Source organism: Mustela putorius, unplaced genomic scaffold (assembly GCF_011764305.1).
Source record: "Mustela putorius furo isolate JIRA1106 unplaced genomic scaffold, ASM1176430v1.1 tig00537350_pilon_pilon_pilon, whole genome shotgun sequence".
In the NCBI taxonomy this organism is placed as follows: Eukaryota; Metazoa; Chordata; class Mammalia; order Carnivora; family Mustelidae; genus Mustela; species Mustela putorius.
This window is the reverse complement of record NW_025422471.1, coordinates 26,662,288-26,679,116: the sequence shown is the minus strand read 5'-3', so window position 1 is coordinate 26,679,116 and position 16,829 is coordinate 26,662,288. Positions and strand designations below refer to the sequence as shown.

At 39.0% G+C, this 16,829-nt stretch overlaps 1 protein-coding gene across 8 annotated transcripts in view; it reads right to left on the bottom strand.

The window, feature by feature from the left end:
* The window catches only part of GFM2 (GTP dependent ribosome recycling factor mitochondrial 2), an 86,045-nt gene that overhangs the window by 12,297 nt on the left and 56,919 nt on the right, over nucleotides 1-16,829 (bottom strand). For all 8 annotated transcript variants that reach the window (XR_006605025.1, XR_006605026.1, XM_045074503.1 and 5 more), the window contains 5 exons: nucleotides 14,839-14,915; nucleotides 11,387-11,525; nucleotides 5,444-5,623; nucleotides 3,576-3,691; nucleotides 138-320 (listed from right to left, as the gene is read on the bottom strand). Coding sequence is in view for 6 of the 8 variants with exons in the window: in XM_045074503.1 (XP_044930438.1) it covers nucleotides 138-320; nucleotides 3,576-3,691; nucleotides 5,444-5,623; nucleotides 11,387-11,525; nucleotides 14,839-14,915 (695 nt within the window). In the remaining 2 variants the exon portion in view is untranslated. The remainder of the gene's footprint in view (nucleotides 1-137; nucleotides 321-3,575; nucleotides 3,692-5,443; nucleotides 5,624-11,386; nucleotides 11,526-14,838; nucleotides 14,916-16,829) is intronic.

The window sequence follows — 16,829 nt, the reverse complement described above, 5'->3', positions numbered from 1 at the left end:
TCCTGGGATCCCACCCTACATTGGGGTCTCTGCTCAGTGGAGAATCTGCTTCCCCCTCCCCAGCCAGCTCCTGTTCACTTGCTCTCAAATAAATAATCTTATTAAAGAAAGGTACTTTTCAGTTAGTAAGTACCTACCATAATTTCTGCTAAAGGAACAAATCCAATAACAATTTTGTTTTCCTGACGAGTCTGGATTTCCTGAATGGTTCCTCTTCTTTGTGCCAGATCTGCCAGGACAGGGCTGAGGTAATCTCCCATCACTGTCACCTCGAGATTCATCAGGGGCTCTAAAACTTGCTTATCAGCTTTCTTCAGAGCCTAAAGAAATTAAATAATGTTAACCCCCTTCCTTAAATTAGAAATAAAATTTCCATTAAAAATTCATAAAAAATATTCCCTGTCCTTGTAAGCCTAGAGCTCTAGCAAAAAAAGATATAACAAGGCTGCTTTAATGGTCTATAAAGCTAAAATAAGAACTCAGGTACACAGTACGGGGGTACTTAGTAAAGCTTGGTTACAGAGAGGACCTAGATACAATGAAATAGACAGAGATACAATGAAATAAAATAAATAGTTTTCTCCTTTCAATCAAAGTTTCTTCCTTGCTGAAACAATGTGTTTTGTGCCTACTATAGATAGAGTCCACATGAGGGCAAATCAAGGAATGTACTACAATAAGGTAGCACAAGCACAACAAAAGGCAAGAAGACCAAGCACATAAACAACATGCAAACTGAAAAAAGCCAGTGCAGCACCTGGGGCAAGTGAATAGGGGACGAAGTGAACTGGAGTCGCCATCAGACACAGTGTTTCAGACCATCACTACATCAGACAAATAGGTTAATGGGTTTTAGAGGGCATATGCAAACACTCTAAGCACCAGTGGGTTTGATTTTAAAAGCTATCTTGCTGGAGCCCTGTCAGAGTTTTAAAGTAACAAAACCATTTCCTATAAATGTTAATAAGCCTCTGGTTATTAGGTGGGATTTACTAAACAGACCTAGCAATGGAAACCACCAAAGTAAGAGAGCTGGGGCTCCGGAATGTGCCCTCACCCTTACTGTGAGTTGTTCATTGTTCTGTTCCCACTCTATCACCACTCACTTCTCATTATTACTGAGGCCTTAGAAAGTGGGCATTATAACTGTCTGTATTTGGTAAAAGTTCTGGACCCTAAATCCTTTTGTCCTTGATCAGTCACTACCTCCCCTACCTCTTCTCTTGCCCCTCACCAGCACAATCATGAAAAATGGCCACATTTCTAAAACCAAGAGTATATTCTCATTATCATTAAAATTTCAAAATACAGCACACATACATAGTAAACAATCAGTTCTTCATAGCTTTAAAATCTAACTGAAATGACTCACCTACAGAAAATACATCTAACAGTCCTTTAATTAAGATACTACTAAAAATAATGACCATCAGTAGCGAACAACTATGTATCTTTTTTTCCAATTCTTATGCAGAGTTCACATAATGTCTTTCAGGACAAAATAAATGAGTGGGAGAAGATAAAAATTAAAAAGAAAAACGCTATAAGCAAAGAAAGGACTGAATGCTATATATAACTAAGATACACAGCATCTGTCCTCAGTGTTCTTTCCACCTAATTCAGAGTTTCAAAAACAACGATGTAGTTTCCTCAAACTTCTATACTTCACACAGACTATGGTCTGAGTGTTGCAGCCTATACCCTACTAGCCTGCTTTAAGACAGTGTCCAAATACCCAGCAATCCCAGATGATCTCATCATTTCCTTTCACAAATATTCCTGTGTGCTTACTCTTATATCTGTTGATGGCTTCATAATCTTTCTTAGACATATATTTAATCGTCTTATAAATCTTAAGGTCCTCTGGGTTAAGACAAACATCCCATTTTTGTCTATGTCAGTGCACTGTAAGCTCCACAAAGATGGCTCAATAAATACAGGAAGCATCATTTTAATAAGCAGAGAGTAGCTTCTCTACTAGGTGAAACTGAACAAGGGCTGCAGTCTGTCTATTGGGAGTACTTCATTTAATGTATTAAAACTAAAGAGTAAATGTCAGCCCCCAAGAAGTTAATGATCTCAATAAATATACTACCCAATTAAGATACACTTACAGATTTTGCTTTTAGAAGGCATATGAAGCTTTGAAGGACTCATCAGTATAATGGGGCTTGGGGTTATTTTAGAAATATGACATCTTTCAGGTTACTGTTACTGACTAAAACCATTTTCAGGAGAAACTTTAAAAATTTTTATAAAGATTCTCAACATTTTAATCATGATTAATTTATAGGTATTATTTCTAACTATAGGTTAAGCAAACAGTATTTACAGAATGTTTTTTGATGTATAGCTTTTTTAAAATAAAAAAAACTAAGAAGTATGAACCTGAGGGATGCCTGGGTGGCTCACTCAGTTAAGTGTTAGACTGGGTCTCAGCTCAGATCTTGATCCCAGGGTCATGAGTTCAAGCACTGCAGTAGGCTCCCAACTGGCAGAGAGCTACTTTAAGAAAAAAAGTATGAACTTGAACTCACATAAACAAGACATTGAGTTCCACTTGCCTAAGTCAGGGACTTAGGTATTCACATTAACTTCATAATTTTGGATTTAAAGGAGCTGTAGAAAATCAAGTCTCAAACACAGTCCCAAATGTTAGAAAATTGTTTTAAACAGTAAGGTTTTTTTTTTTTTTTTTTTAAGATTTTATTTATTTGTCAGAGAGAGAGAGAGAAAGCACAGGCAGACAGAATGGCAGGCAGAGGCAGAGGGAGAAGCAGGCTCCCCGCTGAGCAAGGAGCCCGATGTGGGACTTGATCCCAGGACGCTGGGATCATGACCTGAGCTGAAGGCAGCTGCTTAACCAACTGAGCCACCCAGGTGTCCCTAAACAGTAAGTGTTTTAATGCAAATCAGTCAGCTACAAAAACTACACTGAGAGGAATGCACATAGTCAGCATTTAGCACACTAAAATCCCATGAGTTAATTCAACTCTAGTAGCTTACTGAGGCAAGACACTCAGGGATATCCAGAGAGGTAACCATGCCAAGAAAATCAGATTGCTTAATACTTTTTGTAAGGTTAGGTGCTTATCTTGAAACTTTTTCTCAGTGTGACTTCTCTGATTTCAATGATCTTTGATTAAGTAATCTTACTCAGATAAACAGGAACTCCAAAATTGGAACTAATAAGATAATAGTCCATCTTGGGCCCAGGTGACCCTCAAAATGTCCCCTACTCAAACTACCAAGCTTCCCGCTAATAGTTATGTGTCTGGGATGGGGAACTCAGAAATGCCAGTTAAGGAAACCTACCTCCCTGCCAAAAATCAAAGAATATTTCCTGGTCATCATGCTGAACAATAATTTCCTAGGTCCTCTATCAAATATAACTGTGGTGATTAAGAACACACAGATTCTCCAAGGTAAAAACCCTTCCTGACTATAAGGCTGAGAAGGCAACATTAACAGTCTGAGGCACTCGCTGCCAAGCACAGCTGCCTATAGAGCAACGGTACACTACTGTCAGGAGAGTCACCTTAAAGCAAAAAGGGTAACACAGGATAGTTCTATACCTTTTGGATACATCTCGAGACACAGGCAGAAATCATCGTTGTGGAGGTACCAGGATGAATTATCAGGGAATGTAAAGTAATCGCCACATCCTGAATTGGGGATCCAAGCAATGGTCCTAGGCAAGGGGAAGAAAACAACTGTGTTAGCACTCAATATATACAATGAGGAGTACATACAGGGAGAGGACTTCTAATTCCAATTCAGGTAGGCAGCTTATAAATTGTCACTCTGTCCCAGCAAGTAAAAAGCAGAACAGAATGAAAAATCAGCAGCTCTTCTCGGATCCTTAAGAAAGAAGACAAAGAACAAAACCACTGGCCCCAAACCTCGGGAGACAGTGAATACTGGGAGTCACAGCTTCCTAGAGCAGAGGTTCACCAGCCCAGGAACCACTGCCAGGGTAGGAAAAGTCAACTTTAATTGATGAACTGCTGGAGGCTCAGTGTGGGCAAGTCTGGGAGTTAAGAAACTCCAGAGGGATCCAGTCATAAATCATAAGGAAGACACCCCCCGCCCCCACCGCCACCGGCCAATTTTGTGAGGTTTACCTCTAGGAGCTCAAGCAGATTCTTACCATACATATCAGAGAAAATTTTCCTTATGCTTCTGACAGAAGGGTAAAGAAACCATTCTGTAATATTCCAGAACACACTGATCTTACAAAGGCCTGCTGTCAGGGGAAACTAGCTAACTAGAGCCTAACCCACAGGGGCATTAGCAGGACCTAACCAACTTGGGTGAAGTATCAAACCCCAGTCTACTCTAACCATCCTGTCCAACCAACCTGAGGCCAGTGGGGGGGAAAAAAAAAAAAAGAAACATGGGTACAGTTCCTGGTCCAGAGGCATGGGCTCACCTAAGCCTGAGTCCTAATCCTAGGATTAGAGAATACTTCCTTTGCCCTCTCACCTGACCTCCACATACTAAAGATGCGTTTATAGTCGTTCCTTTTACCAGCACACTGTGTTTGGCCATCAAGAAAAAATTACAAGGCATATCAAAAAACGAAAGCACAATCTGAATACAGAACAAGCACAGAACCAGACATGGTAAGGATGTTGTAATAATCCAATCACATAATTGATACACTAAGGACTCTGATAAAGTAGACCACATGCAAGAAGAGGCAGATGGACAATTAAAGCAGAGAGAAGTCAAAAAAAAAAAAAATCCCCCAAACAAATGCCAGAAATCAAAACCACAGTAAAGGGGTGCCTGGGTGGCTCAGTGGTTTAAAGCCTCTGCCTTTGGCTCAGGTCATGATCCCAGGGTCCTGGGATCGAGCCCCGCATCAAGCTCTCCCCTTGGCAGGGAGCCTGCTTCCTCTTCTCTCTCTGCCTGCCTTTCCACCTACTTGTGATCTCTGTCAAATAAATAAATAAAATCTTAAAAAAAAAAAAAACACACACAGTAGAATAAATGAAGAATGTCTTTGATGGGCTTGTAGGTACACTGGACATGGCTGAAGAAAGTGCCGAGTTAGAAATTGTATCCATTGCCCCATACTGGGCTCCTTGCTCAGAAAGAAGCCTGCTTCTCCCTCTGCCTGCTGCTGCTTGTGCTCTCTTTCTCTCTGACAAATAAAATTAAAAAAAAAAAAAAAAAAAGACAGAAATTGTATCCATAGAGACCTCTAAAACTGTGAAAAGCAAAGTGAAGACTGGGGGATAAAAACAACAAAAAAACCCACCTAGAACAGAATATCCAAGGACTGTGGGACAATGCAAAAAGGTATAACATACACATAATCAGAAGACACAGTAAGAAAACACTACCAAAGCTAGAAAAAAAGATGGAAATAATCCATGATATTAGGAGTGATTAAGTGGGTCATTGTGATACTAAAGCTTACTCTTGAGTACCTTACCTTGGAGGCATGCACTGTGAATTCCATTTTCAATGGCCTCTTGAGAGACCTTTGGAAGGTCCTCACTAACACTTGGAGCATACTTGATAATTGGCGTAACAGAGGGTGTTTCAGTTGGTTTTACTTCCAGATCTACAGTCACAAGATGCCGTTTGTCTCCTAAAGTTCTATCTAAGGTATCTATAAACAAATTGATAACAATATCTCAGAGATTTGTTCCAGAAAGATGTCAAGATGCCGCAAATACAATATTACAGTCAACAAGTTCGAAGTCTCATAGAAGATAAAGTGGGAAAAAAGATTACAATGACACTAAATACAATATAAACACGACGGAGTAAAAAGTTCTACAAAGAAAGCATCTGCTTCTGCGTTTACTGATGTTACAAGCCAGGTGTGAATCACTGATTAATACTGCTTCAGTGCTGAGATGTGTTAAGGCAGATGATGCTATAAGTTTTGACATACAGATGACACATTTAAACTTTTCAAAATACCTTATGTGACTAAAATTCTAATTGCAAAACTTTTATTTGACTGTAAACATCTGGAGTATAAAAGGTTATCTAATGAAAATTAAAAGGCTTTTTAAATTCTGTTTACCCAAGCTGCTAAATTCTACATTCTTCCCGTGATGTTTTACATATTTATGATTTTTCTCAAACTTGTGACTTAAAGATTGAAAACAGTATCTCTCATTTTCTGACAACCTACATCTGTCATCAATCTCCAGTATTTTACTAAAACAAAACAATGCTATATTTACCTGAGTGGACCATGTAACAGAGTAACATACAGCTCAAACTAAATCTAAGAATTATAGCCTACAATTCCTCTTTATGATTCCTTTTTAAAAAAAATTTTTAATGATTCCTTTTTAAGCTAATTTTTATATTATGAAATATGTTTTATTTAAGGGAGCATTTATGAGACCTAAAACTACTTAGAAATAAACCATTACCAGTTACCTACAAGCCTTCCGAAGTAACCACTACCATGATATATTCAGTCATTCCTGCGATTTTCCTTAGTCATATTACATATGCATGTATCCCTAAACAACACAGTTCACTCTACTGTGTTTTGAATTTGTTATTCTATTATGTACCCTGCTATTTGTTTCTTTTGCTTCACATTTTTTCTAAGATTTTTAAAATTTATTTGAGGGAGAGAGAATGAGCAGGGGAGAGGGGTAGAGGGAGAGGAAGAAGCAGGCTCCCTGCTGAGGAGGGAGCCTGATGTGGAGCTCAATCCCAGGACACTGGGATCACAACCTTAGCTCAAGGCAGATGCTCAACCGACTGAGCCACTCAGATGCCTCCTGCTTCACATCTGTAGGTCCTCTGGATGATGCATATTGAAGCAGCTCACTCTTTTTCACAAGTGTATAATATGCTATGGTATGACCACAGTACAACTTATACATTCCTCGTCCATAAATAGTTGGACTTTTTTTTCCACGTACAGGTTTTTTATTACAGTGCTACTATGAAAATTCTTCAATCTATCTCTGAGTGCACATGTGTTAAGAGTTTCCCTAGACATCTACCCAAGAGAAGAACTGCTGAGTGGTAAAGTCTGTACACAGTTAACTTCATTAGGAAGTGGCTATATAATTTACAATCCCACCAGAAGTTTTTAGGACTTTCCATTGCTCAACATTTCACCAACACCTGTCACTGTCTGATTTAATTCCTGCCAACTGTACTGGTGTAAAATAGTATGTCATATATTGCATCATCCTAATCCTTACTGATACTAAGAATCTCTTAATATGTTCATCAGCCTTCTGGGTATCTTTTGTGTGAAACACCTGTTGAATCTTTTTTGCTCACATTTCTACTTGGTTGTCATGTTTTTAGGGATCTTTAAACTTTGTTTATATATTCTGGATATTAATGTTTTGTCACTTTTTATATGATGCACATGTCTTTCCTCAACTTTTTTTTTTTTTAAAGATTTTATTTATTTATTTGACAGAGAGAAATCACAAGTAGATGGAGAGGCAGGCAGAGAGAGAGAGAGAGGGAAGCAGGCTCCCTTGCTGAGCAGAGAGCCCGATGCGGGACTCGATCCCAGGACCCTGAGATCATGACCTGAGCCGAAGGCAGCGGCTTAACCCACTGAGCCACCCAGGCGCGCTTTCCTCAACTTTTGATGTATCTTTTTGCTTTCTTTATAGTGTATTCTAGCAAAGAAATTCTTCATTTTAATAACATCAAATTTATCAATATTTTAGTTTATACTTTCAACTTTTGGTATTCTGTAAGTCCTACCCTATCTGTCCTGGTTAGTAAGATAATTCTGAATTTTCTTTCAAAATCTGAAGGTTTGCCTTTCATAAAGTTTTGGGGTTGTTTTCATATCCTAGCATTTATTTTCTTTATACTTCTATACTACAAGGAAAATTTTGCATCTCTTCTTTCATGTATAGGGTTTTTTTTTTTTTTTTTAAAGTTTTTGGGTGTTTTTTTTTTTTTCATTTGACAGAGAGAGAGATCACAAGCAGGCAGAAAGGCAGGAAGAGAGAGGGGGAAGCAGGCTCCCCGCTGAGCAGAGAGCCTGACTTGGGGCTTGATCCCAGGACTCCGAGACCATGACCTGAGCCAAAGGCAGAGGCTTAACCCACTGAGTCACCCAGGCGTCTCCCCCCACCCTTTTCTTTTAAAGATTCTGTCTTTTATTATTTATTTTTTATTTTTTTTAAAGATTTTATTTATTTATTTGACAGAGAGAAATCACAAGCAGATGGAGAGGCAGGCAGAGAGAGAGAGAGAGAGAGGGAAGCAGGCTCCCTGCTGAGCAGAGAGCCCGACGCGGGGCTCGATCCCAGGACCCTGAGATCAAGACCTGAGCCGAAGGCAGCGGCTTAACCCACTGAGCCACCCAGGCGTCCCAAAGATTCTGTCTTTTAAGTAGTCCCTACACCCAATGCAGGGCTTGAACTCAATTCTGAGATCAAGAGTCACATGCTTTACAGGCAGAGACAGCCAGGCACCCCCATGTTTAAGTTTTCTGGTTCAGTTGGAAGTGATTTTTGTGTATGGCATGAGTCAGGAATCTAACTAAATCTCTTTCCACATGGATAATTATCACAGGCCCATTTATAGAATAGTCGATCCATCCTTGGCCACTGAACTTCAATAATACTGATATAAATCGAATTTCCATATATGTACAAGTCTGCTTCTAGGTTTTCTGGTTTGTTCTACTGGTCGGTCTGTTTCGAGCTTCATTAGTATCAGAACCACAATGTGGCTTTATAATACATATTCAAGTCTGATACACTTCTTTGGGTTATTCCTCATATTATTACAGCTCCTACTTACTTACTAGTTTTTTACCTTGCAACTTATAAGCAGTCTGTGCAGAAAGCCTTTAAAGACTATGCAAATATGCTGTTCCTTAAGATACCCAATATTTAGCAATCACAATAGTTGCAAAATGACTATTTTCCTACTGAAACCCTTCTCCTCAGCATCTAACAGTCAACAGTTGGCATTCCACTCTAAGGAAGAATTTCCTCTTCTTCCCCATCTGTTTAGTAAAGACTCGTGAATCCCTACTTTGTCTCAATGGCCTATAATTCCTAGACTTAAGAGCTATTCCAGTTCATTCAGATATGGCCAATAGAGCCTCTTCAAGTTAGTTCCTGTGTCCTTATGATAGTCCCCCATAAACATAAAGACTGAACATTTCCTTCCTTTCTAATATACCATAATGTTCTACTGCCTGCTTATTCTGTTTTTTTTTTTTCTTAAGATTTTATTAATTTGACAGAGAGAGAGAGATCACAAGTAGGCAGAGAGGCAGACAGAGAGAGAGGGAGGAGGAAGTGGAGGAGGAAGCAGGTTCCCTGCCCCAGCAGAGAGCTCGATGTGGGGCTCGATCCCAGAGCCCTGTGATCACGACCTGAGCTGAAGGCAGAGGCTTAACCCACCGAGCCACCCAGGTGCCCCTGCCTGCTTATTCTTAATGGTCTCTTGGTCCTTACTAATACTTTGTATGTCCTTTTATTCTTTAGAAATAAATATACTTCTTTAATATTCTGCATCCAGTAATTCCAGTGTCAGAAGTCTTTGCTGTTCTGACTGATACTGTTTAAACTGCCTCTTTCCTCATTGTGCCTTTCTTATCTCACGATTTTGTAACTTGAAAATATTTTTTGAACTCTGATTTAACACTCCCTTATCTATAGGATTTTCTTTGAGGAATGGGTTAAAGACACATTTTATCTAGAGTCCCTGTTTGTTTTTTTCCAGGATCCTTGGAATATTATCAATTCATGAGCATGTTATACTAAATTCTTTTTTGTTTGGAGTTTTTTCTCCAAAAAAAGTGGCTCTTATGAATTTAGGCTAAAAACCCTATCAGAAGCCAATGGTTACAAATTCTTACAAATTTTGCCCCAAGTTTCCTTGTCTTTTTATGGAGAAGACTTTCCAGTTAATTATTCCCATGAGCATGTGACCCTCAAGTACTAGGTTAGAGATAACTACTACAGATTTTTCCTCCAGAATAGCTAGCAGTTTTGGTGCTGACTTTTTCCCCGAGATTCCTGCTCCAGTTTCCTTTCGTGTTCTAAGCAGCTCAGACATTAATTTAAAAGATACTATTTAGGGGTGCCTACGTGTCTCAGCAGGTTAAGCCTCTGACTCTTGATTTCAAGTCAGGTTGTGATCTCAGGGTCATGAGATCGAGTCCCATGTTGGCTTTTGCATGGAGTCTGGAACCTGCTTAAGATTCTTTCCCTCTCCCATGCCCAAACCCCGGCTTGCACAGTCTCTCTAAAAACATAAAAATAAAAATAAAAATAAAGACTTATATTTTCCCAGCATTTTCCAGATAAAAAGTCCAAGAATAAAAATCGTCATATCACTTGCTCCTACATTCTCCTTGTATAATTTTTCAAGTTTTACTGAAAAGTAACTACCTGGCCTTTTCATAAATTACTGAGTTACATCTGGTTATCCTTAACATGTTTTCTCTGTGACTCTTTTCAGAAATCATTCCATGTTTTTACTTCTTGTGGAAGAGCAGTGATTATCATAGTCCTATACTTAAGAAAAGCAAACTGAAACTATAAAACAAACAACATGAATTCTTAAATTTGGGGACAGAAATATAAAAACCTGTACTTTCTCAAGAACATCATCAGCATAGCATTACCATATTATTAAACAAATGAAATTATTTTCCACTCACTTTGTAGAGTAAAAATAATACATTGGAGCACCTGGGTGGCTCAGTGGGTTAAAGCCTCTCCCTTCAGCTCAGGTCATGATCTCAGGGTCCTGGGATGGAGCCCCATATAGGGCTCTGCTCAGCAGGGAGCCTGCTTTCCTTCCTCTCTCTCTGCCTGCCTCTCTGCCTACTTGTGATCTCTGTCAAATAAATAAATAAAATCTTTAAAAAAAAAAAAAGCATGAACTTCAAATTCTTACACTCATTCTGGTAGTGAGGATGAGTGTAAGCCACCCTACACCAAGGGCTTATTCTACCCCATGAACACCACTGAAAAGCATACTTGTTTGATGTAATGAGTGGTAAAATAAGAGATGGGTTAAAACTAAACAGAACAAAATTCTAAAAAAACCCAAGAAAACCCACACATAAAGCCTATGCGTGGGGTGCCTGAATGGCTCAGTCAGTTTAGCATCTGCCTTTGGCTTAGGTCAAGATCCCAGAGTCCTAGGATGGAGCCCGAGGGCCACCCACTGCCCTCCAGTTAGGTTCCCTGCTCAGTGGGGAGCCTGCTTCTCCCTCTCCTTCTGTGATTCCCTCCCTGCTTGTGCTTGCTCTGTCAAATAAATAAATAAAATCTTTAAAAATAAAAACACCCTATGCCCACTGATGTAAGATACTAGTGACTATCAACCCTGCTTTCAGAAAACAGATCCTAGAGAAACAAAAATAGCAAATTTAAAATGTTTTATGTTTTACCTGTGGCACGAACTGCATTTAGGATGGTCTCTCGGTATGCCACCTGGAGAGGCCCTAGGTAGGTTTCCAGTCCATATTCCCTCTTGATTCGGTCATGAATAATCTCAATATGTAACTCCCCCATACCACAGAGAACAGTCTGGTTAAAAGAAGAATAAAATAAAAACAAGATCAAAGGAAAAAGTTATATTTATCACAAAATACTATATAAATGTATGTTATCAATGTTATGTTTCATTCATAACAAACCAAGTTTTTGGCAAATTTTTTTTTTTTTTTGTACTTCCTCAAAACAGTTTTTAACTTTTCTGAGTGGATAAGTCAATTAAAAGTGAATTGCTGGGGGGCGCCTGGGTGGCTCAGTGGGTTAATCCGCTGCCTTCGGCTCAGGTCATGATCCCAGCGTCCTGGGATCAAGTCCCACATCGGGCTCCTTGCTCAGCAGGGAGCCTGCTTCTCCCTCTGTCTCTGCCTGTCATTCTGTCTGCCTGTGCTCTCTCTCGCTCCCTCTCTCTCTCTGACAAATAAATAATATCTTAAAAAAAAAAAAAAAAAAAGTGAATTGCTGGATGTGCTATGGTGAGTGCTGTGAAGTGCGTAAACTTGGCGATTCACAGACCTGTACCCCTGGGGATAAAAAATAAAAAAATTTAAAAATTTAATTAATTTTTTTAAAAAAGTGAATTGCTGGGGCATCTGGGTGGCTTAGGTTTAGGTCACGATCTCAGGATCTCAGGATCCTGAGACCAAGACCTGTATCAGGCTCACAGCCTGAGGGAGTCTGCTTCTCCCTCTCCCTACCCCCTATTTGAGCACTCTTTTTCTCTCTCTCAAATGAATATATTAAAAAAAATAAAATAAATTTTTAAAAAATCAGGAAAAAAAAAGTGAATTGCTGGGGCTCATGGCTGCCTTAGTAGAGCATGCAACTCTTGATCTCAGTGTTGTGAGTTCAAGCCCTACACTGTACATAAAGCTCAATTAAAAAAAAATTTAATTTACAAAATGATTGCTAGGCTACTGTGCTTTTTACAAGACAGTTTAATCAGGCAGGCAGCATCTAGAAGTACCATACTTCCCAGCCATACAGTTTAGTTCTGGTCAATGCAACAGGGTTGTAAATGATGCTGGCAACTTCTAGGTTATACCTTTAAAGAAAGGATAAAGCCCTTCTCTTACTGAAGATGCAGGAAACTGTCTTGAAACATGCAGATGAGAACAACATCTTGTTAACTAGGGGAATGAAGAGGATAACCTTTCCCCCCAAACATTCCCAACCACATTGGTATCTACCAATCATCCTGGGCACCACCTTACAGTTTTTTGAGTAGTCAAATCTTTCAGACTGGTTTGGGTCTTTGTTTAATAAATAAACGGACGTTTATCTTTCATGAACCAGTGTTACTTAGAGCTTTTGTTAGAACAAGCCAAATTTGTATCAAAACTAAGCCAGACAGGCTTTTTATTTTCATTTTTTAAAGCATTTTATTTATTTGAGAGAGAGAACATGAGGAGAGGGAAGAGGCAGAAGCAGAGGGAGGATAATACAAGGGCAGGGGGCCCTCAATCCCAGGACCCTGGGATCATGACCTGAGCTGAAGGCAGATATTAACTAACTGAGGCACCCAAGGCATGCCTTTTAGAAAATTTCTGTAAAACAATGGTTATTCCTTAAGAAGGTCTTTGTGTATGAGAAAGTATAATGCAAGCAAACCATATTTGCTCAATCTTATTCATATGCCATCTATATAGTGAAGAATTAACCTCACCCAAAGAGAGATACGGCCCTTGCCCTCAGCTACTGGTATGTTATCTTTACGGCAGGATGCTGCCTGGCAGAAGTGTCTGCTTGTCTGGGGGCTTTGTCCACCAGATTGTGTAATGATGTGATTTATGATGTGGGCTTTGGAATAGCCTTATCAGTTCCAACCTGGAGAGTAAAGGTGGTAACCTCAACTTATAGGAGGTACTAGAAACTAAAGGTCAACCACAAAAGCAGAATCTGATCCAGTCTTAATAAAAACTCTGAACTGGGTGAGCCTCCTTGGTTGGTAGTACTCTTGATGAAGGAAGATATGCATTCAGAACTCTCCCAGATTCTGCCTCTTTGACTCTTCCTTTGGTTGGCTCAAATTTTATCTTTTCACTATAACAGAACTACAAATATAAGGAACAACAACAACAAAAAGGATTATTTTGTGTACAATTTAATATAATTTAATTGTATACAATTAAATATAACAAGTGGATTATTTGGGAAAAACAAGCTGTAGAATAATACAACTAGGATGACTTGTTATAATCTATATCTGTACATATATATATGGATAATATCCATATATATATATATGGAAAAAATATACTGTGCTTTATTTATAACATAACACAGCAGAAGATATTTGGTAGTATGAAACATTATTCACCATTTCAATTGTTACCTGTGTAAAATAGAATGAACAAAAGGGGAAACTTTAATTTTGTACTTTGTGGGGCGCCTGGGTGGCTCAGTAGGTTAAGCGTCTGCCTTCGGCTCAGGTCATGATCCCAGCGTCCTGGGACTGAGCCCCGCATCCTCCTTTCTCACCCACCCCACTCATGCTCACTCTCTTGGATTCTGTCTCTCAAATAAATACATAAAATCTTGAAAAAAAATTTTTTTTGTACTTTGTACCCTTGTGTGTTATTTGCTATTTAAAAAAGAAAAACATGTATTGTCATTTTTTAAAATAAGGTTTTTTTCAAGAAAGTTTAACTGCTTGTTGTATCCTCCAGCATTAATTAAATAATTAAATTAATTACTACCTCATTTAGCTAGTGTTTGGGAAATAAAATACTCCCTGTTTTAAAGATTAACTAAATCAGTTTATCCTTAAAAACAACTTTATAATCTTTTAAAGCAACTTTTTCTAAAATCTTGGATAAACTTTACCTGTTTTCCTAAAAGGAAGACAAAGACTGGAACACGTGTTCTTCTACTGTAATGTAATATACACAAACTTCTTACGCCTACTTTAGCTCTACTTCCTCCCACTGTGTTAGGATGTTAAGCAGTCACTTCTCCCCCATCTTAGGTGAGTTAGTGACATTAAAAGAACCTTTACACCCTCCCTTTAGTATGCTGTTTATAAAACTTAGCTTTAGAGGGTTAAGACCTTGTCAGGGTTGAACCTGATTTCAAAACTGTACAAAAGACTGTCTTCTGGAAAGCTGAAATGATAAACAGTGGTTTAGGTATGCGAGGTATAATTAATTATACGGAGAAACTAACAGCTTGATAGTCAACACAAAAATCAGAAATTTCTATTACGAGAGAACCAAAAGAGAAAGTTTTTTCTTTCAGGGACCATGAGCCAATCATATTTTAGATATATCCATTTAAATCACACACACACACACACACACACAAATGCTATTATTGAAAGATTTCTGGAATATATTAATATAATGCATACCTGTCCAGAATCAGGATCCTGCTTTACTTTCAAACTGGGATCTTCACGCTGAAGGCATTTCAGTGCATAATCCAAATCTAAGGGATAAACAGTAACTGTTATCTTTATATTTCATAATGTGACTTATGTTAAAGTGGGGGAGAAAATGAACAAGCAAACAAATTTTGAAAAAGAACATTTCATCGGGAGGGAGACAAACCATAAGAGGCTCTTAATCTCACAAAACAAACTGAGGGTTGCTGGGGGTAGGGGGGTAGGGAGAGGGTGGTGGGGCTATGGACTTTGGGGAAGGTATGTGCTATGTGGTGAGTGCTGTGAAGCGTGTAAACCTGGCGATTCACAGACCTGTACCCCTGGGGCAAATAATACATTATATGTTAATAAAAATAATTAAAAAAAAAGAGAACATTTCAAACTGCTATAAATAGTTTGCAGAGAATAAAAGAAGATGGTAAGACAGTGATAGGAGGTTATCTGAGACTGAATGATTTGGAAAGGCCTCTCCAAGATAATTTAGAGGAAGACACAGAAAAGAATGGCCATGTATGCAAAATCCTGAAGAAAAGGAATTCCAGAAACAGCAAATGGCGGTGCAAGGAACGGTTTTGCCAGTGGAAAAGTAACAATATGGCCAGGGTAGCTGGATATTAGTGGGTAAAAGGGAAAGTAGCATTAGATTATGAGGGGAAGGTTATGGCAGAAATCACATCATGTGAAGTTTTTTTAAGCCAGGGTGAAGCGTTTGGATCTCCACTGGGAAGCCAATAAAGGGTTTTAACTGGGACAGCTAACCACCTGATTATTTCGCAAAGATCAATCTAGGAGCTGACAAAAAAAGCAAAATGCCTTCAGAAACAGAAGCGATAATGAAAAACTTGCCAAAGGAAACTAAATGACATCTTGAATAAAGAGATGCTAAAATGGTCACTCTAGGATGTATTATCACACACAAAGAGGAAGAATCTATTCCTTATGTTAAATATGGCATCTTAAGACAAGTGATACTTTAATACAATCAATTAACTGTCAAGTATATTCTCCCTCTCTACAAAAGATGTTAGAAGTTTCACAGACATAGGCCGCCTGGGTGGCTCAGTCATTGTGTCTGCCTTCGGCTCAGGTGGTGACTCCAGGGTCCTGGGATTGAGCCCCACAATGGGCTCCCTCAATGGGCAGGAGAAGCCTGCCTTTCCCTCTGCCTCTCCCCTTGCTTGTGTTCCTGCTCTTGCTGTCTCTCTCCATCAAATAAATTAATTAAAAAAAAGTTTCATAGACATTAAGTATGGCTCAAGAAAAGAGCTGAGCAACGGATTAATGAACCAACCTTATCAGTTACACATTTAAAGTGGTCTTCAGGGGCGCCTGGGTGGCTCAGTGGGTTAAGCCGCTGCCTTCAGCTCAGGTCATGATCTCAGGGTCCTGGGATGGAGCCCCGCATTGGGCTCTCTGCTCGGTGGGGAGTCTGCTTCCCCCTCTCTATCTGCCTGCCTCTCTGCCTAATTGTGAATCCCCCTCCTCTGTCAAATAAATAAATAAAAATCTTAAAAAAAAGTAAAGTGGTCTTCAGGATATAAACTTCTAGACATGCACGATCCAGGTAGTAGTCATGAGCCATCTTATTAGAATATTACTAGTCTCAACGGACATGTGCTCTAAGTATAAAATACATACTAGGTTCCAAAAACTTAATATGAAAAAAAAGTATCTCATTAATTTTTTTATATTAATTATACACTGAAATGGTACTGTTTTTGATAAACTGGGTTAAGTAAAACGTACCGTTAAAATTAATTTTGCCAGTTTATTTATTTTTTTTAACGTGGCTCTAATTTTAGGTTTAAAAAGGTAGTAAAGGGGCGCCTGGGTAACTCAGTGGGTTAAAGCCTCTGCCTTCGGCTCGGGTCACGATCTCAGAGTCCTGGGATCGAACCCCGCATCGGGCTCTCTGCTCAGCAGGGAGCCTGCTTCCTCCTTTCTCTCTCTCTCTCTGC